General features: G+C 42.4%; 1 protein-coding gene across 3 annotated transcripts in view; it reads left to right on the forward strand.

The window, feature by feature from the left end:
- Bicc1 (BicC family RNA binding protein 1) overlaps positions 1-21,426 on the forward strand; it is a 218,674-nt gene that overhangs the window by 61,388 nt on the left and 135,860 nt on the right. For all 3 annotated transcript variants that reach the window (XM_041656541.1, XM_041656542.1, XM_041656543.1), the window contains exon 2: positions 17,898-17,944. In XM_041656541.1, the coding sequence (XP_041512475.1) occupies positions 17,898-17,944 (47 nt within the window). The remainder of the gene's footprint in view (positions 1-17,897; positions 17,945-21,426) is intronic.

The following is a 21,426-nucleotide window of genomic DNA, read 5'->3' on the forward strand; positions in this document are numbered from 1 at the left end:
TCAACCTAAGCATCTTAAGTGGAGGGAGCCTGTATAATTTTATATAAATAGGCTCATGATTTATCAGCCACAAAATGCTTAACTTAGGAAATGAGATCCCTTGAATGTTTTCCTAGGCCTTCTGAGTGGGGTTGCCTTGATTTATAGTGACTTGATTATATGCAAAGCCACAGTTTTCAGAAGGTTGGAGCAGACCCTGTTGGGACAGTAGCCAGGTCCATGTGCAGCGATTACCATCCTTGCCGTTGTTTTCAGTCATTGCATATATGTGTGGGCCATGGACTTGATCCTCTTGAGTGGAGGATGCCCTCCAGTTCTGCTGGTCATCTGCCTGGTCCTCTCAGAAGTGGCCTCTTCTAATGAGACAGAGCATGGAGTAGTCTTGGGAACACAGACAGAGGAGAGCAAGTTTAGAAAGAGGTGCACACAGCTCTTTGTTAAAGCAAAATCGCTGTTTCTACCACCTCTTAATCTAGAATGGCAACTCTTCAGGCTACAGTGTTATGCCCAGTAGCCTGGGGCTCTCATTGCCTTCCTGGGTAGAATGATTGATGCTTTCAGGTTAACTCCTTCTCTGCATGGCATTAAACCTGCCTCTCTGTGTCCTGAGGTGAAGACCCAAGGTAGATAAGGTAGAAAGTTGGACAACTGGGATGGAAGCTGACCTGAATGACAGTGATATTTAAACCACTCAACTTCAACCATATCCTTCAAAAAATACGATGTAAATATCAATAGTACTAGGTCAAGAACAAAGAAGTGAAACAAAAGCCTGCTTTTATCTTTGTAATCTGTGAAGGCACACACTTTCCACTTTATACTTAGAACAACTATGGAGTAGTGGTGGTGTCTTGGCTAGTTTGAGTAGCTATAACAGAGTTTTATAAATTAGATAGCTTGTAGGCAATAGAAATGTATCCTCAGACTTCTAGCGAGCGGAATGCCCAAAGTCATGGTGCCTCCAGGTTGGATTTCTGCTGAGGTCGCACTTTCTGGTTCATCGGTGATATCTTTGGGCTGGACGAACTGAAGGACTGCTCTGGGTTCTGGCTTAAATTTTGTCCACTATTTTGTCAATAAGAGTTTCATCTTCATGACCTAATCATGTCCCAAAGGTGCCAGGTTCTAATTTTACTATTTTAGGGAACAACTTTTGGGAAGAAATATTTGAGCCTAAATATGATTAGGACAGACTATTTACTTTTTTATTTTCAGTTCTCTTTGGTATGGATTTTAAGCTGACATAGACTAGTATAGTAAACTTATCATCAAGCAATGCACAGATGCTTTGAGCATGAGATGATATAAAGTGGCTTATAGGACAGTCATGGTTGCCCTGCAGTATCTTGTTTCTTAGTTCCAGTCATGTTTTATTTGTGTGTGTGTTATTGCTTTCCTCTATTCATTAATGTTTGAGTCTTCAGTTATATTCATATGAAGAAAGGACCTAGCATCCACTTTTCCTTCCCTTTCCTTCTTAATACAATGAAATATCAAGTTTAGTTAAATCTGTGTTCAGTATTTGCATTCTCTGTGCTATGTCAGAGAATATACAGATACCATAGTCTTTGTCAGAAGTTTGTTTTTTTTCTGGAATTGGTAATTGCCTTGTTGTTTTTCTGCAGATCTTGTAGTTCTTTTTTCCTATCACAAATTCTCCCCACACTCCCTAAATCCTCTTAATAAGATTTTCCACATGGTTAGTATGTCAGATACTTAGTTAACATTAAAAAATATTTCTGTGACCCTGACAACTATCTCTCTTGAAGCCCATTGTTCCTTTTCATCTTTTACTTTTACTTTTTAAAAGTCTGTGATCTTATTTTCTTTCCATGCTGGGACCAAACCCAGGGACTTGTATTTACTGCTGAGCTAAATCCCAACTGCCTTTCTTAACACTTTACTTCTGGGCTGGCTTCACAGCAGCCCCTTTGAAACCTGGAGACTTCTCTTCCGTCTTTGAAACCTTCCTCATGTCCCTTTCTTTATTCACATCCAAGTTTCCTGTGGCAAGGAAAGTCCCTTACTTCCTCAGCTCGTTCCCCACTTAGCAGCACACAAATTCTGCCCATGAAAGTTTCAGGAAGAGGGTGTCTGTTTTGTTTTATTTCTTGGTCCACTTCGCAAGCCCAGAGAGACATTATCGTCTCCTTCCACCCAGCCGAGACTTCGGCCAAGTAAATAACTTTGGGTTGAACATCATCTTGTCTTAGCGCTTTGGGCTTTTCTCCATTGCCACGAAGCTTCCCACGGCTTGAAGGAGAGTCCTGATGCCATTCTAATTGCCTGTGACTCGCTTTTGTCTCCCTGAAAGCTTTCAAGGCTATTTCTCTTCCAGACATTATGAAATTTCAGAAGCAGATGCTGCTATTTGGTTGTAAAAATTGTTAGCCTTACAGATTGGGGAATACCACTTAATTTTGGAGGCTTTGTAGCGTATCTCTCTGACTTTTAAAAATAGTTACTATTTTATCTAATTTCATACAAGCATTCAGTTGGTTGTAGACTTTGGACTGATGTTTAAAATTTAGTTTTCTTTGTTTTGTGTGTTTTCCCTTTTTTGAAGGAAAAAAAATCCAAACCATTAGACTATGTTGTTTCTGTATTTTAATGCACATAGTTTGTAATTCTTTTGCAGTTCTTTGTTTTCTATGCCTATTTATTTATTTATATTTATTTATTTATTTATTTATTTATTGTCTTCAAAATGGGATTGAAGTGGCAGCATTGAGAAGAGATTTTTATTAACTGGTTCTTATAGTTAACTTCTTTTTACAATACTCAATTATGATCCCTGGAAAAGAACTCTCTTCAGATTCAGTCCGGGATTATCTTTATATTAATGCTTTTAACTATTTCCTTTTTCTTCTTTTTTAAATTTTTATTAAGAAAAAACAAAAAAAATATTTTTTTTCCATTTTACGTACTAATCCCAGTTCTCACTCCCTCCCCTCCTCCTGTTCCCTTCACTTTCCCTTCCTCCACCCCCATCCTCTCCTTAGAGAGGGTAAGACATATTGCTTTGAGGAAGGACCAAGGCCCTCTGTACCATATCTAGGCTGAGCAAAGGTATCTCTCCAAAGAGAATGGGTTTAAAAAGCCAGTACAAACAGTAGGAATAAATTCTGGTACCACTGCCTGTTGAAGGGAAGCTGCTTGTTTGTTTCCTGGCCGACCGGCAGTTCAGACCCGAAATAACCACACAGAAACTGGCAGCAAGCACAGGGCCTGCACAAGTTCCAAGTCAAGCCAGACAGGTACCTAGTGCTGAGAAGGGGGAAATGGATACAAACTCCCACCTCCAACCCAGAAGCTGTCTCTAATTGATATCTGCTTGCAAAAGAAAAATTAGTTTTTTTTTTTTCAAATGGAATCTCGCTGGGTATATAAACCACACTTAAGGGTAGGTCCCATGCCTAGCAGTAGAGGGCTAACACAAAAGAAGTCAGGGGTATTTTGGTTGACTTTTTGTCTTATATGGCTTTGTTTGGGCAATTTTTGTCTTATTGACCTCTTACTTTCTGACTTCCTGTTTTATGTTCTGTGTTTCTCAAGTTTTTCTTTGTGGCTTTTTATTTTGTAAAAGTTTATCCTGGTTCTTTTTGTTGGCATGTTTGTTTCCTGACAAGAGAAAGGACATGATGCTGGGTGTGAGGGGAGTGGAGATGATATGGGAGGACCTGGGGGAGGGGAAATTTTGATCAGAATATATCATATAAAATTTATTTTCAATAACATATATCACACACATGCATGCACATACATATAAAATTTGCATTTCTCACCAAATATTTTAATAAAACTAAGAGCAATTGCAAAGACTATGGGAGGCATTGGAGGAGTCCTGATCCGTTTGAGCCAGCGAGTAACACTGTGGCTTTTGCAAGGTGGCTGACTAAAGTCTTCAACACATGGAGAACACATCAAATCTCTTGGGGTGGTGAAGCAATCCCTGCTGATGTCCTAGTTCAGTGGACAGACACAGTGATGGCCCTACCACGCTTCCAGGCCAAAGTTCTCTATTAACTTTGGGATTTTGTTATCAGAAAACATCTATTGCTATAAATGTAACAGTTATTCACAAAAATCTGAACACACAATAAATGCATGCATGTCACAGATTGAAATGAACTTTCCTAGTAATTGGAAGAGAGTTTGTTCACACTTGCTACATATTGGATTGATGGATTGATGATGACAACTTCCTTGTAGACCAACCGTGCTAATACACATTGATGGAATTTCAGTCCATCTGGTCAACCACAACATGGGTCATGTCAAAGTCTAACTTTGAGACTCTCTTCTTCTTACCCAAGTCATTTCTAAAGCATCATTTAACCCGGCTAACACTGTTTTACAACTCTGGGTGTTTGTATAGTCTTAGCCTAGTTCAAACAATTCTTTCATCAAAAGCTAAAGGATGTTCATAGCTTTGGTATAGTTTCACAGAATTCTAGCCCTTTAGCATCCCACAGCAAACTTATATCACCTTCCAGTAGCAGTCACTAGCTACACGTGGCTATGAGCGTTTGAGACACACTTAATCTGAGGGTTCAGAAGCACAGTATGCATAAAGCAAACAGTGGGCTTTGAAGACAGTGCAAAACAAAAAACCAAATGTCTCATTAATGTTCAAGTATGTGTTGAAACGATGAAACCTTTTGTAGCAGAGGAAGCAGATATACCACCAACACTGATCTCACCTGTTTGATTTCTACCCTTCTTAATGTGGTTTTAAAACTTGAAATTGCATTGGAGAAGAACATTGTCTTTCTTACTGCACAGCAGTGCTCTGGGGGAATAACTCACCTCTTCTCTCTTATCCAGCAAGAAAGATTCAAGTGGCAAGCACAGCCCCAGGCTCCACAGGGCTGAAATAAGAAACATTTCCAAATTGTGGGAATCAAGAGTGTGAAACCCAGTTTAAGTTGTCTTAAACTCCCGGGGGCATTTTGAAGATCGAAGGAAAGGCCTGTTGGTCTCATTGGGGATAGCAGGAAGAATCAGAGCGGTTTAAATAAAGCATGTAGCATCGATGATCATTTCCTTAATGTCCGACCCAACCTACAGCCGTGAAACCATTTAAGAGTTTATGTGAATGGCTGTTGAACGGAATCAAGTCCATATATTTCTCCTGGTTTGCAAAAACATGACAATAGGGCAAGGCAACTCATTTCAAATTAGAAACAAATGTGTTCCAGGCATATCTGAATTCTGTGCATAAGGGCTGTCTGTTTTACTATCTTACCCACAAAACTGGCGCCTGGGGAACACACGCATGCTTTTTTATCAGGGCTGCATAAGACCCCTGCTCTCCGAGATCTGAGCAACTGTCAGTGTCTCAGCGTAGAAAGTCCTAGCCGGTCTGGGATCCAGATCAGGTACAAGGCTATTGTGCACCCACTGTTCTCCTGTGAGATACTATCATCTGTCCTGCCTCCTCAACTAGTCTCTGTCCCCTGTGTTTTCTAGGCTGCCTTCTATGCTGAAGTCACAAACCAGAAATGCTAATGATTTGTTTCAGTCTTCAATAGGAAGGCAGATTTGAAAATGACTTATTCCCTACTAATAGTGCACGCTGTTTAAATGGTTTTCTAAAGGATACAAAGTCGTGACACAAGGCTTCTGGCTCTCAGATAGCAACTGTGTTTTGTGCTTATTTGCTCTGCTTGCTAACATACGTATACACAGAAAAAAACAAGTGTGTATTTAATTTGCACTCATGTATGCACATGTGCACATTCTTATACAAGAGCAGCCACCATCCTGTGATTTGTCTTTTTTATTTAAAAAATTTGTACAATATATTTTGGTCATAATTTTCCATCCCTCAGTTCTTCTCAGATTCTCTCCATATAGCTAACCACCTGACTTTATGTTCTTTTTTTGTCTCTCTTTAAACACACACACACACACACACACACACACACACACACACACACACACGAGTTCATTTTGTATTGGCCAGCTATTCTTGGCCGTAGTGCCTGCCCTGAAGTGTGGTCTACATACCCGGTGAGACTCCATTCGAGGAAACTTAATTTTCTCCTTGCAACTGGATTCCAGTTGGAGATAGTTTCTTGGTAAGGGGTAGGAGCCTGTGTCTTCCTGGGCAGACCTCGAGCCTGCTGCCTCAGTATCTGTGAGTTTATAGGTGTATCTGTCCTGTTGTGACTGGAAGACAGTGTTTCCGTGGAGTCGCCGATCACTTCTCAGTATTAGTCTTCCTACTCCCTTTTCTGTATAGTTCCCTGAGCCTTGAGAGGAGGGGTTTGATGAAAACATCCCATTTAGGGCTGAGTGCTTCTAAGTCTCTTATTCTCTGTATATGTCTCATTGCAAGTCTCTGTTAATTCCATCCACTGTTGTGGGTTGAATGAGGCACTGTTCTATAGGTAGAGCAATATGACATCAGGGGTCATTTTCTTGCTGTATTCCTTTAGCAGAATAGTAATAGGTTTTCCCCTAGGCCAGTGACCCATCTAGTCTAATGTTCTTGGCTGTTTTAGCAGTGTCAGCTATGGGTTCCATCTCATGGAGTGAGTGGGTCTTAAGTATGATTAAAAACTGGTTGGTGGCTCCCATAACGTTTGTGCCACAGTTGCACCAGTATTTCTCACAGGGCAGCCGCTGCTGTAGGTCATGGGTTTTGTAGCTGGGTTGATGTCTGCCTTTCTCCTCTGATAGTGAACAGAATACTTTTCAATACTGTAGTAATATGAGCAGTGGGGCTGCTTCCCGCCACCCTGCTAGCTTTACCCAAAATAATTACACGAAAACTGTATTCTTTTAAACACTGCCTGTCCCATTAGTTTCAGCCTCTTACTGGCTAACTCTCACATCTTGATTAACCCATTTCTAATAATCTGTGTAGCACCACGAGGTAGTGGCTTACCGGTAAGATCTTAACCTGTATCCATCTTGGAGAGGAGAGGCATGGTGTCTGCCTCACTGCCTTCTTCCCAGCATTCTGTTCTGTCTACAAGGCCTACCTAATTTTCTGTCCTATCAGGGCCAAGGCAGTTTTTTATTAACCAATGAAAGAAACACATAGACCCTCCTCCATCACAATACAATGAACATGAATCAGTAGTTGTAAAGCTTCTAGTTAGACGCCAGCTTGACTTCTCCCTGATCAGTGACATAAGTATGTGTTCTCTTGCGCAATATGGCTTTACCCTCAGGTTGCAGAGAGGAGCCAGTAGCCATGGCAATAGCATGCTATATTTAGGGGTTTCCATGGTGCCCCTTTAGCCAATGACTCAACAAGATATAAACCATTTCTGTCACTGCAAGTTTTACTTGGAGGTATAAAATGTCTAGTTGGAACATTGTCTCCCCTATTATTTGGTGACGCCATTTAGATTCCTTTCATATAAGATTATATTTTAGGAGGCATCTACCATGGTAGGTTTCCATATGGTTTTGCAAATGGCCTTTAGTGTGAGTTGTCCCTCTTAATAGCCCCTCCTTTACCCTTCTTTCCCATTTCCCCCTATTTAATCCTCCTGTTCTAGTTATCCCTTTGTTTCTCCATAACATAATGTTTTTATAACCCCTTCCTTGAGACATCCTCTTCTCTTCCTTGTCCCTCACTATGTACCTAGCCACGGCAATTATTCAGACTGTAGCACACATATCAAGAGCTCCAAAGCTAACATCCACATTTAAGAGAAAACATAGAGTATTTATATTTTGGGGTCTAGACACCGTACTCAGGATGATTTTTTTCTAGCTCCATCCTTTTACTTACAAATTTAATAATTTAATTTTTCTAAACAACTGCATAATATTCCATTGTATTAATGTACCATGTTTTCATTATCTATGCATCAGTTGGTGGATATCTAGGTTGTTTCCAGTTGTTGGATATTATGAATGAAACAACACTTAACATGGATGAGCAAGTGTCTCTGTAGTAAGATGTCCTTTGGGAATATGCCCAAGAGTGGTATAGCTAGATCTTGAGGTAGATCTATTCCTAGCTTTCTGAGGAAGCTACACTGATTTCTACTGTGGCTCTATGAGTTTGAACTCCCACCAGCAATGGATGAATGTTCCTCTTACCCCACATTCTTCCCCGCATCAGCTGTCATTTGTTTTATCGATCTTGGCCATTCTGATTGGGGTAAGATGAAATCGCAAAGTAGTTTTAATATGCATTTCCCTGGTGACTAAGTATGGTGAACATTTCTTTAAGTGTTTCTCAGTCATTTGTGGTTGATCTTTTGAGAACTCTCTTTTGAGTTCTGTACCACACTTTTAATTGGGTTGTTTGTTTTCTTTTTGTCCAGTTTATTTTATTTTTGGTTCTTTATATATTTTAGGTATTAACTGTCATTAGAATGTGTTATTGGTAAAGATCTGGTCCCATTCTGTAGCCTGCTTTGTCTGAATGATGATGTCCTTTACCATACAAAAAAATCTTAGTTTCATGAGGTTCCATTTATTAATTGTTGTTCTTAGTGCCTGTACTAATGGTGTCCAATTCAGAACATCTTCTCCTGTATCAATGAGTTCAAGACTGCTCCCCACATTCTCTTCTATCAATTTCAAGGTATCTGGTCTTACATTGAGGTCCTTGATACATCTGGAGTTGAGTTTTGTGGAGGGTGAAAAATATGGACCTATTTTCATTCTTCCACATACAGTTTGCGTCTTCTATCTCCTTTTAGTTAATTTGGTTATGGGTTTGTCAATCTTGATTTTTTTTTCAAAGAACCAACTCTTCATTTCATTGATTGTTTGTATCGCTTCTTTTTTTGTTTCTATTTCATTGGTTGCAACCTTTTAAATGTCAGGTGTGTCACTAAGTTACCAATATGAGATCTGTCTAGCTTTTTAATGTAAGCTCTTAGTGCAATAACCACTTAGAACTGCCTTCCTTGTGTCCCACAGGTTTGGAGATATTGTATTTTCATTTCCTTCCAATTCTAAAAAGTTTTTAGCACTCAGGAAGCAGAGGCAGGCGGATCTCTGTGAGTTCGAGACCAGCCTGGTCTACAAGAGCTAGTTCCAGACAGGCTCCAAAACCACAGAGAAACCCTGTCTCGAAAAACCAAAAAGAAAAAAAAAATTTTTAGTTTCTTCCTTGATTTCTACCTTGACTCATTTTTATTTGGCAGTGAGTTGCTCAGGTTCCATGAGTTCGTATACTTTCTGTTTTAGTTGTTTTTGATATCCAGCTTTAATCCATGGTGGTCAGATAGGATGCAGGGTGCTATTTCAAATTTTCTTATATCTATTGAGATTTGCTTTGTGTCCTAGTATGTGATTAATTTTGGAGAAAGGTCTATGAAAACCACTTCAAAGAAAGCATATTCTTTTGGTTGGAATGTTCTGTAGGTGTCTCCTAGGTCTACTTGATATATGTCCTATAACTCCCATATATTTATGTTTAATTTTTGTCTCAGTGACCTGACTACTCGAGAGAGTGGGCTGTTAAGGTCACCATCTGTCACTGTGTAGGTCAGTATGTGATTGAAGGTGTATCAGCGCGTCTTGTGTTTTGTGTTTTTGCACTGGGACCCGTGCATCTGGATCTATGCTGTTTGAGGTGTTTCTTTCTGTATATATCTGAGCTTGTCTTTGTTGGGTGCATATTTCCTTCTTTGGTTGTTGTTACTCACTCTGGAATATAGTGGCTATATAATATAGGGGAATATAGTGGCTGGGGTGGCGGGTGTCCCTGATAGAATGAATTCTTTGGCTAAGGGGATCACGCTGAAGAATGGTGACAGGCTAGGAAGCAAGGCTGAGGAGTCCAGGTGGATGGTGGTCTACACCAAGTGTGGAGTCCCCAGTGAATGGAGTTGAGGTTGAAAGCGGCTCCTGCAAGCAAGCTGCTCAAGGACTAAGTAAGTCTGGAGTGTTCATAACAGAGGACAAGGAAGAGGGTGAAATCTCCTACTTGAGTCCCAGCCTGGTGTGAGCCCTGGGGGACCTGTCATAACAAAGGAACAGAAGCAGGCTAGAAGGGAAGGCCGAGAGGATCTGTGAGACGGACTCATGCTGAGTCTATACCCTGTGCTTTCTCTTTTATGTTAAGGCAGCCCAATTCTTTGTATTTGCAACCATAGAAAAACTTTGGAAAGGTTTACTCTTCCTATTTTAAATTACATGTACATGTGTGTGGCTATGTGCATATGTATGTGTGAGTGCAGAGGGTGTCAGAGCCCCCCAGAGTTAGATTCACTGGGTGGGTGTGAGCCACCCGGTGTGGATGCTGTGAACTGAACTCTGGTCTTCTGCAAGGGTGTCACTTGAGCTTATCTGCCGTGTTTCCTGCCCCAGGATCATAGAAACTTAACTGTAAAAATAAACCAGTGTTTTAGAGAAAGATATAAAGAGGGCCACTCTTTACCCAGCCACTGTTAATAGAAAAATATTTTTTTGTTGTTGTTGTTCTTGTTCTTTTGTGTTCTTTTAGTAAGCTTACATAATTTCTTCAGCGTAGCTGGGTTTGAGTTACTTGCAGTGAGCTCTGGGCATCAGGTAGGAGGCTTTGTGGGAGATGTTGACAAGACTCCGTGCTTGCGGTGGTGAGTTATACAGTATTCAGATGGTACTTTTTTTATTGCTGAGATTTGAAATCAAACACACAATTAATCTTTGGACCACGCTTTAAACATAGGCTTCATGTCTGCTTTGCTGTGTTTTGCCACCAGTCCAGAGTGCTAGGTGTGATTTACCAAGCCAGCAGGTCTCTGCAGAAGCAGGTAGACCCTGAAGCCTGGCTATATCTTCTCCTCATTCCCCTTTGAGGAGAACTAGTCAGCTCCCAGGGAAGTTTCCTGGGAGCAGTTAGAACACAGAATACAATGTATGGGGGGCTGGAGAGATGGCTCAGTGGTTAAGAGCACAGACTGCTCTTCCAGAGGACCCGGGTTCAATTCCCAGCACCCACATGGCAGCTCACAACTGTCTGAAGATCAGTTCCAGGGGATCTGACACTTCACACCAATGCACATAAAATAAAGTTAAATAAACCATAAAAATATTAAAAAAAAAGAATACAATGTATGGCTCTACTTCTTTAGAACCCAAGTTAAAGTGATGTTGCAGGTGAGTGTTTTATAAACATCTTAGGCAAGAATAGGGCTTCTTGACTAGCAACAGTTTGTCTGCCTGGCAACCAGAAGGCAACTTAGTTGCGGGTGTGCTATAGTATATTGTGTTCAAAGCAAAAACGGAAAACACAAAAATTAATGCAATGGGCTTAAAGGCAGGGCTTGGGAGTTGGCTCAGCAGGTAAAGTGCTTTGCTTTGTAGCGTGAGGACCGGAATTCAAATCCTTGGAACCCACGTAAACCAGGGCATGGCAATCTCCAGTCTCAGTGCTCTTACATGGGAGGCAGAGAATCGCTAGAAATTCTCAGACCCGTTAGTGTGATGGACTCAGTAGCAAAACATCAGGAAGTCCCTATCTGAAGCAAGGCAACTGGCATCTGAGGTGGTCCTCTGACCTCCGTATGCATGGTGTGGCGTGCATTCGCTCGTACTCAGACACATCCTTGCACATATGTTTCACACGTCCATTTGAAAGTTGGGGAAAGGGAATGTATAAATTTAACAAACATCATTTTACACGTATTTAAAAATATCTTATGACATTTGTATTTTTGTGTGTATGTTTTTGTGGTTCATACTACAGTATGCTTGTAGAAGTTTGAGGACAACTTGTGTGTGTCCTTTTTCTCCTTCTATCTCGTGGGTCCCAAGGGATCAAACTCAGATCCTCAAGCTTGGTGGTTATCACTTTCACCCACTGAGCCATCTTTCTGAACCACAATCGTTGTTTTTAATTCACGCTTTTATTGGGTCTCACATTTTGTTTGTCTAGGTAATGTTGAAAGATATTTGACCTTGTGTTTTAAATCTAAAATTTTCTCATCCCTGCATTTTTCGATTTTGGTCCATGAAGCATCTAATGCTTTGAAAGAAAAGCAGTTGGAAAGAAAAATGATATTTAAACAGAAGTTTCCTTGAGCCCTAGGCAGACTTTCAAACAGGATCCCACCCCATTTAATTGAGTAATTACCCAGGAGCGCTCAGGAGTTGGGGGGCAGCTCTGGTAATAGTTTACACCTGTCCCAACTTCTGCCGCTTTTATTGGCACGGGCTTTGCCATCCCATATTTCTTGTGAGGCAAAAATATGAAATAAAACATGGCAGAGCCTTGGAGAAATTATAATAAACATAAAAATGAATCGTTCAGCTCAAAACACAAAACTGATTACCTGCATGTTCAGCCGACCATATTTCAGTAGTATCAAAGGAATTTGTTCCTGGTGTTGTGTGTCGGGAAGAGGAGAAGAGAGACAGCTGCTTTTGTTGCCCAGGAAAACACCAAGGTTTTAAAAATCCAACTGGTAACATTATGCCAGAGTGATCCTAAAAAGAGTGACTTAATAAAATACAGCATTAAATTATGATGCACTTTCCATGTTATCGTGGGGGAGAGGGACAAAGAAGTTCCCGTGTGTAAGTTTGCAGACCCAAGGGAGAGTCGTTTTCTCCACATCATATAACAAAGACTTCAGCATTTGAGCAGCCCCACAGCAGAGACCATAGCTCGGCTTATTTCATAGGCAACATCTTCCTGTCCAAACATAATGAAGTGCTTTGGATCATGGTCGTATTGTGTTTCTTATTTTTCCCTTGGAATCCAGCTCTCTGGTGGCCCTCCCAAAGTCTTTCTCTTTCCTTCTCAGTGCTAGCGGTAGCTGCCCTGATCCCCTGTGGGGAGAGAGCAGAAGGACTTAGCTTCTATTACAAGAAGAGAAATAATCAAGCCATGTAAAGTGTAATCTGGACAGCACTGGGGTTTGCAAAGGTCTTTGGGAAGGTTGTCGCTAGAGCTGAGTTGTGGTTTTGGTTTTGCCTCACTGGTTGGGTGGCTTTGGCTCTTCCATGGTTAGGGGTGTAAACTGGATAAGGGTTGGGACTTGACTGTTTCTTTTCCTTGGCGCAGGACCCAGATATTTGTGAACTGAAAGTAGCAATCTCTGTTCTTCCCTGGGTCTATGGAATCAACATGTCAAATGTCTGAGTTTACACCGAGAAAAATATTCCATGTTGATCTCACCACTCTCCCCTCCAACTGTAACTTCTTGGCAGCAATTTGGGGTTTTCATACTGTGGATGTAGGCTGCATTTGAGAGGGAGACTCTGAGTTGGAACTCTGAAAGGTTTATGTTTGAGGGACAAGAAGACAGGAAATGTCCTCTCTGGATTGACGTCTTCAGCCTTGACAGTTGTGTTTCTGAGAGTCAGTTAAAGTCCCCAAAGAGACCCAGTGACCTGAAGCTGAAGCACAGGTACTTCTTAGGAAGTGACAGGAGTAGATGAGCCCTAGGTGGCATCTGAGACAATGATGCAAACAAGAATCCAACCAGAGTGTTTTGCCTTGACTGTAGTAGCTTAGGAAACACACATATCAAAAGTTCAGGAGAGCCAGGTTCATCTGTATTTTCTTGTACAGTTCCCTTCCCTTACTGTAGTTTCAGTTATTTCTGACTATCTATGATCTGGAAATTCCACACGGGATATTCTAGAAATAGATAACATTTAAGTTTTGAATTGCATGCCCGTCTGAGTGGCATGACCCTTCTTGGGATATGAATAATACTGTTTTTATTTCTGGTATATCCACACCATATGCACAACCCACCAGTTGGAGACCACCATCTCGGTTGTCAGGTAGACTCATGGTTCCACAGAGCTTACACTTGAGGACCCTGAAGCAGTAGCTTAATGCTGTGTGACAAGGCCCACAGCATTCACGTGGCTTTATCACCTCACAAGGGTGTTGTGACAGTCCGTGCCATCGCAAGAGGCTTGAGTACGATTATAAGGTATTGATGGATTGTCTTTGCTACAATAAATTTAGCTGTAGTATGGTTTTTAACTGTTCCTTTTATTATTACCTGTTAATTGTTAATCTCTTACTCTGTTGAATTTATAGATTAAGCTTTACGTTAGGGGTTGATATGCAGGGAAGAGTTGGCATAGCCAGGGTGTGGTAGTACCTGCACATCACCCGTCTGTCTGTGGCCTTGTAGACTGGGGTGGGGGTGTTCCACATAAGCGTGCAGAGTCAAAAAGGGCAGTGAACATCTGTTTGTGGTTCCCTAGCCTGCTATTTCTTTGCAAACCCCAGGCGTGCTAACAATATGTGTTTTTGGTTAAATTTTAGTGTCCTCCCCAGTTCCAAAACATGTTTCATTCTATTTTGGTTCTAATTACAGAAATTTTCCTGTTGTTGTTTGGATGTACTTTGAGGTTCTGTCATGGCGAGCTTGTCCTGAGTAGAGGCATTGACCAGAAAGGAACATCTATAGTAGAAGGCCTTTGCTGCAGGGAGCTGACACTTGTGGATTCTTGTGATGTAGAAGTACATCCAGTCAAAGCCCCCCCCCCAATATGAACTTAGGAAAATATTTGAAATGCTAAATATTCCTACCCCAAGAAACTCTTGAATGTCACTCAATTTTTCTTTTCAAAACTTGTTGTATTTGCTTTTTTGCTTCTTTATTTCCATGAAGGTGTCAGTGAGTACATCCCTTTTCAACCCTTTTTAGCCTTAAGTGAAGACTTTGTACTGACTCTGCAGCAATGTCACCAAGAACACTTGCTCTTTGGTTTATGTCCTTAGGTTTGGATGTCCCGTTTTATTCTGCTGGAGAAAACCCTTCAGACCCTCCAGCTGGGGTCGACCAATTGTTTAGAATTCAGTTTTACTTCTTTTAGTGCTTTAGTATTGACCTATCTCCAAGTGAGACAGTTTACTCCGTAGAGCACAGAGGCTGTCTCTGTGGCAGCGTCTGCTGAGTGTGTGCATTGGCTGCGTGGGATTGGTACAGTAAGGGAGTAGAAAGGGATTGACTTCAAGGATTAGTGTCTGTGACTGATGTGGCAAACTGCCACCATTCTAGTGGCCCAGCACAGTTTACATTTGTCATCTTACAGTTCTGAGGTTAGAAGTCTGCAGTGGATCTCCCTGAAGTTAAGGTGATAGCAGCTGTCACCCCCAAAGGCTGTAGGAATCCTGCCTTTCTTTGATTTCCAATTCTGGAAGTCACATGTATTCTTTCTCTGGTGGCTCCCACCTCCTCTTTTCTGACTTCTACATTTGTGTCTTCCCATCTCCTTTATTGTCATGCTGTTGTGCATTCTGACCCTCCTACTTTGTTATTACAAGGACGTGGTGACATCGGCCTATTCAGACAACCCAGGGCGCTCTTCCTGTCTCAGTTTGCTTATGTGTTGATGATCACATAACCTCAAATCCCAGAGGGTAGGACATGGGCATCTTTATTATTTCAACCCCATCACACATTAAATATTTTTATTTCTTCTTAGCTCGTATTTCAGTATGTTTCCTCCAATTGTCTTCAGAATTCCCAGGCATGTATATTCTGTTTTGTTGTTTTGATAAAAATATGTTGGTAAAAATAATCACTTACACATAGGTAGCTGTGAGTTGAAGAAAGAAAAGTTTAAATTTTATCAGTTGTTACTTCCACCCATCAGATTCATAGCAGGTGCTTGTCAAAACTTAATGAGAAAGTGTCATTCTTCAGGGATAGCTCCACCCCACTTCTTACTTTTTACGTCATTTTAAAAAGTGCTGTGGGGCAGGGGGGCTGGAGAGATGGCTCAGTGGTTAAGAGCATTGTCTGCTCTTCCAAAGGTCCTGAGTTCAATTCCCAGCAACCATATGGTGGCTCAGGCATACACACAGAAAGAATATTGTATACATAATAAATAAATAAATAATAAATATTTTTTAAAAAGTGCTGTGGGGAGACAGAGACCCACATTGGAGCACAGGACTGAATTCTCAAGGTCCAAATCAGGAGCAGAAAGAGAGAGAGCACGAGCAAGGAACTCAGGACCGTGAGGGGTGCACCCACACCCTGAGACAATGGGGATGTTCTACTGGGAACTCACCAAGACCAGCTGGCCTGGGTCTGGAAAAGCCTGGGATAAAACCGGACTCTCTGAACATAGCGGACAATGAGGACTACTGAGAACTCAAGAACAATGGCAATGGGTTTCTGATCCTACTGCACGTACTGGCTTTGTGGGAGCCTAGGCACTTTGGATGCTCAACTTACTAGACCTGGATGGAGGTGGGGGGTTCCTTGGACTTCCCACAGGACAGGGAACCCTGATTGCTTTTCGGGCTGGGGGGGGGACTTAATTGGGGGAGGGGGAGGGGGAGGGAAATGGGAGGCGGTGGCTGGGAAGAGACAGAAATCTTTAATAAATAAATAAATTAAAAAAAAATAAAAAAAATAAAAAGTGCTGTGGGCATGTGCCTGTGAACTCACATGTCCTTCCACATACACATACGCCTATATACACGTGTGTGTATGCATTCATCTGTACATACACCCACATACACACATATACATATCCTCATACACAAACACCAATGCCTGTGCACGCACATGTCCATAAGCACATTACACATATGTGTGTGTTTAAATGGACACATACATATAAATACATATGTGTGCACATATACACATTATATGCACAAACACATACAAACAGGCTACACAGAGCAGGTGTTTGGGTCACCGTATCTTGTGGACTTTAGTGCTCTGCTTCTGAGACTTTGCCTATCCGGTTATCCATGACTCCGTCCTTGCATCTCCATTGGAAAGATTCAGCTTGAGACTTGACAACAATGTGCTGTTAGCTCCGTCCCTTCCCTACTCTCAAATTCTCCACTTCCCACCACAGCCCCGTTAAAATGTCTGCAGGTCACAGGATGTTTCAGGACACAGGTGGGGGACTTGGGCTTCCTGTTTTTGACTGCCTATAGCCAGAAAGGGGCTCTAGGCATCTCACATGAAGTTTAAAGATAGGACTGTGTTCTCGCTGTACCAATCCCTTTATCTCACATGAAGGTTACTGTTGGCCTTGACCTCTGCCATCATTGCTTATTCTTACATTGCTCTCTTTCCCCTCGTGTGAGTGAATGAGAAAGGGGGTTAAAGTAGTGGGAGAGATTGACTGAGATCCCCATACAGCATTTGCTATTGACATAAAGCACAGCCCTCACCTCAAAGAGAATAAGTTTATTCTCAAGCTGAACATGAGTGACGTAGCCTGGGAACATGGGTCCAGGCTGCCCCAGGAAATGGTTTCACGAAGTTCTTTGTAGTTACAGAACCAACACCTGTTACCAAGGTACCTTCTCAAGGTATTTGGTGGAAATGTCGGTAGATGGGATACATCAAAGTGGGGAATCTCTGCTATGGTCTCAGAGGCTATCCGAGAACATTCTTTGGTTGGGGTTGGTGGAAGCTAAGTTAATACATCACAAAAGGCGTCACCCTGATAATCACAAGGATGTCAGGTCAGACATAGGACGATCAATGGATTAATAGGATTTAAAGATAACCCAAACTTTGCAAGTCTCTACATTAAATTAGTTCTAGCCAAATAGCCAATATAGGCATAACATTTTTCTTCCTGGAAACTGCAGTTCACAAGAGCATAAAACTTAACTAGCTTAGAAGTGGACAATGCCAAATGTGCCCTGATGCCTGGGATCCATTACATCTGGGAAGTGTGGGGAGCATAGACTATGGCTTTGCTCTCGGGGTTCATTCTCGCAGCTTTGTTACCGTGGAAGGGCAGGGCCACTATCATCTCAGCATGGAGACAGGGACTCGTGGGTCTTCACTTAATCCAATGCCGTGTAATTGATGAGATTTCATATCTCATGCTTCATTCACTTTGCATCCCAGATGAGGCCAGGGTGGCGCTGTTTTTACCTTTGCATTCATAGCGCTGGTTTTTGAGGGTTTTGAATATTTATGCATTGAAATGAAGAAAGTATTTTAAATGTGCACATTTTCTCTTTTATTTATTTACAGCTGCCGCTGAAGGAAAAGGCAGAAGCGGGGAAGACTTTTTTCAGAAGGTGAGTGACGTCTCACTCTTGTCTGGCTTGGGCATGCATGGGAAATAGCCTTGGGTCCGCAGCTCCATCAGAGATGGAAGGCTGATTTCTCATACCCATTTCAACACAGACCTGCCCTGTCCATTTGCTTTGCTGTATTCCAGTTCCTTCCACCTAAGCCATGTCTGACCTAGAGGTGGGTGGGTGTCCTGAAAAGCCGTCCATCTTTGTGGTGAGCATAACATGGGTGGGGTCTGTAACCAATACATGGTGTCTCTTGAAGCCTGCTTGCTTGTCATCGGCCACCATGCCCGTTCTTTCGCTGTCATTCACTGAATGTTCTGGCCTTCAGTGAGGCCAGTTGGGCTAGTCATGCATGCAACAAGGGGAACTATGGTCAGGCCTAGTGGAGATGATGATGAGATATTAGGAATGTTGGCTGATAATTCTGAGTTCTCGTCCTCCAGATATCTTTCATATGGGAGGATGACTTTTCTTTTGAAAAGATGGATTGGAGTCTATAATTTTCTACTCTTTATCCTTTTTTGCACTCATACCCCTGTGTCTGATTCAGAAACCATGTCTGGAGAGGCAGCCATGGCAGGGGACGCTGGGGCTGCCCATGAGGTTAAGCAGTTCTGGAGAGGGCCGTTGGAGAGTCTCAATTCTCGTGTCTCCCGGGCAGTCTGTTTTTGGTGGCAGGGTGGGGGTGTCAAATTTGTTGTTCATCTGTGTTTCCATCCAAGGGTTTTAAAAATGGGCTTCCTCACATCTGGGGCTCAAATCGGCTCTTCATGTTGAAAATATTCTTTCTTACCTGCCGTAGCCTACATGCTAGAGAGACCCAAACCAGCTGGGCAAGCGTGCCTCCTTAGAGGACTGTGTGGCACCTGCTGGCATGCTTATGCGTGTACAGTCAAAGCAGGAGCTCAACACAGGGCGGGGACCTGGTGCAGAGGCCATGGAGGAGGGCTGCTTACGGGCCTGCCTTTCTTCTTTCCAGAGGGAGGAACCAGGCCCCAGTCACAATCAAGTCAAAGCAAAACCCAACTTCAGCAGTGTGGTAGTTTGAATGTCATTGGCTCCCTTAATCTCATAGGGAGTGGCACTATTAGGAGGTGTAGCTTTGTTGGAGGGATTATGTCACTAAGGAGGCAGGTTTGAGGGCTCATATATGCTCAAGCCACACCCAATGGGAAAGTCCACTCTTTGTTGCCTTCTGATAAAGATGTAGCCAGCCCCATGTCTGCCTGTAGGCTGCCATGCTCCCCGCCATGATGATAACGGACAACTTCTGAAAATGTAAGCTTCCACCTCAGTTAAATGTGTTCCTCTATAAGAGTTGCCACAGTCATGGTGTCCCTTCACAGCAATAGAAACCTTAACTAAGACAAATAGTATCAATAACTAAGATTCCAGTGTCTGGGTTTCCTTCATGATCTCCTGGGCTCCTCCAGAAGCTTGGTCACAGCACACACATCTTGTCTCATAGGCTCAGGATGGCTTTACTCCATGACTGCTGCTATCCTTGGCCATAGTCCCATGGTACGGGCAGCTCCAAAGCGCTGGGGGCTGGATCTTTTCTAAGATTCTCTCCTGAGCTCTCCCAGGGACTCTACCCTCCCACTTGGTACCAAGCCTCAGCTTCTCTCTGTAACCCCTTCAGTCCTAGGGCTTCACTGAGGCTGCAGCTTCACCAATGGCCTCCTCTGACCTCTCACAGTGCCAAGCCTCAACTGCTCTCCATGACCACTTCATACCTTCAAAACCAGTACAATCTGGGGGGACTCTTTGATGTGACAAAGTTTAGTTGCCAACACTATACAGCCTTGGCCACCCCTAGAACATGACTTCTGTGTGTTAACCCTGTGGAAACCCTTTCCTGAAGACTTCACTTCAGTGATACTGGTCTCTTGTTAATCCCTGCTGATTCTTTAGCCCCACCTGACCGGAACCGTGCATTCTTAACTCAAAATATCAAACAGCCCTGATAGTCCCTGCTTCCCTCTAAAGCTTCCCAAACCAGGCCTCCATCATCTCTTAACATTTCATCTTGTAAATTCCTACAGAACAGCTCACCAGGCATTGACTACTCAGTGGCTTTTCTAGACCAAAGTTCCAGAGTCCTTCTGCAATCCTCTCCCAAACATGGTCAGATTTGTCACAGTAAAACCCTGTCACCCCTGTTACCAGTTTCTGTCTTTAGGGTTACTGGTGTGCTGCGATCTAACGTCATGACCAAAGGCAACTTGGGAAGTGAAGGATTTTTTTTGCTGACATTTCTCCATCACAGTTCATCGTTGATGGTACTCAAGGCAGGAACTCACAGAGGTAGGAATCTGGAGGCAGGAGCTGATGCAGAGACCATGCAGGAGCGCTGCTTACTGACCTGCTCCTTTTGGTTCGGTCAGCCTGCTTACTTAGAGCATCCCCCTGCCCAGGGGTGTGACGCCACCTTCAGTGGGTTGGATCCTCCCACATCAACCACTAAGAGAATATAGGCTAGTCTACAGCCTGTTTTATGAAGGTCGTTTCTTACTTGAGGTTCCCTTCTCTCCTATGACTATCACTTGTATCAAGTTGATATAAAACTAGCCAGCACATTCTTCATAGGAGATTAGGAGCTCTGCTCCCTCTTCTCTCTATGGTGACATCTTAACTTATTACTTCTGAAGTGACTGTTTCTAAATAGGATCCCAGGGGTTAGGAATTCAGTCTATAGCATTCTTGAGGGATAAACTTAAACCTCTTCACCTTTTAATGGAGGAAATGATTTTGGCGAAAATTTTTTAGTCACAGAGAAAATGACTGAAATAGCAAATGCTGTTTATTAAATTTATATATTCAGTTTGATTGACAGATTTCAACTGCCTGTCATTTATTCTTTTCTCTCTTGTTATTGTTAAGTCATCTCAAAATTGTCTAGAATAAAAATATCATGAATGCGAAAAAGGAAGTGAATTAACCTGTGATCTCATATAGTATGTTGAAAGAGATCTGTAGATATCTTTTTAAAAAGCTTTTTATTTAATTTTTTTGTTTTTACATCCCAACCAAAGTTTCCTCTCTCCCCTCTCCTCCCACTTCTTCCCCTCCTCCACTCTTCCTCTGTCTCTCTTCAGATATGGGCGGGCCTTCTATGGATATCAGCCAGTCACAGTGTATCAAGTTCCAGTGAGACTAGGCACCTCCTCTTCTGTCAAGGCTGGATGAGGCCATCTGGTGGGAGAAATAGGTCCCAAGATCAGGCAACAGAGTCAGAGACAGCCCCTGCTCTCGCTCTTAGGAGCTTCACAAGAAGACCAAGTTTATACAACTGTAACATATGTGCAGAGATCCTAGGTTAGTCCCATGAAGGCTCACTGCTTGTTGTTCAGACTCTGTGAGCCCCTCTGAACCCAGGCTAGTTGGTTTTGTGAGTTTTATTGAAGTGTCCTTGACCCCTCTGGCTCCTACAGGAGCTTCCTCTCCCTCTTCTGCAGGATTCCCAGGACTTGGCCTAA

This window comes from Microtus oregoni, unplaced genomic scaffold (genome assembly GCF_018167655.1).
Source record: "Microtus oregoni isolate MIOR12 unplaced genomic scaffold, Mior012 000007F_ref0000211, whole genome shotgun sequence".
In the NCBI taxonomy this organism is placed as follows: Eukaryota; Metazoa; Chordata; class Mammalia; order Rodentia; family Cricetidae; genus Microtus; species Microtus oregoni.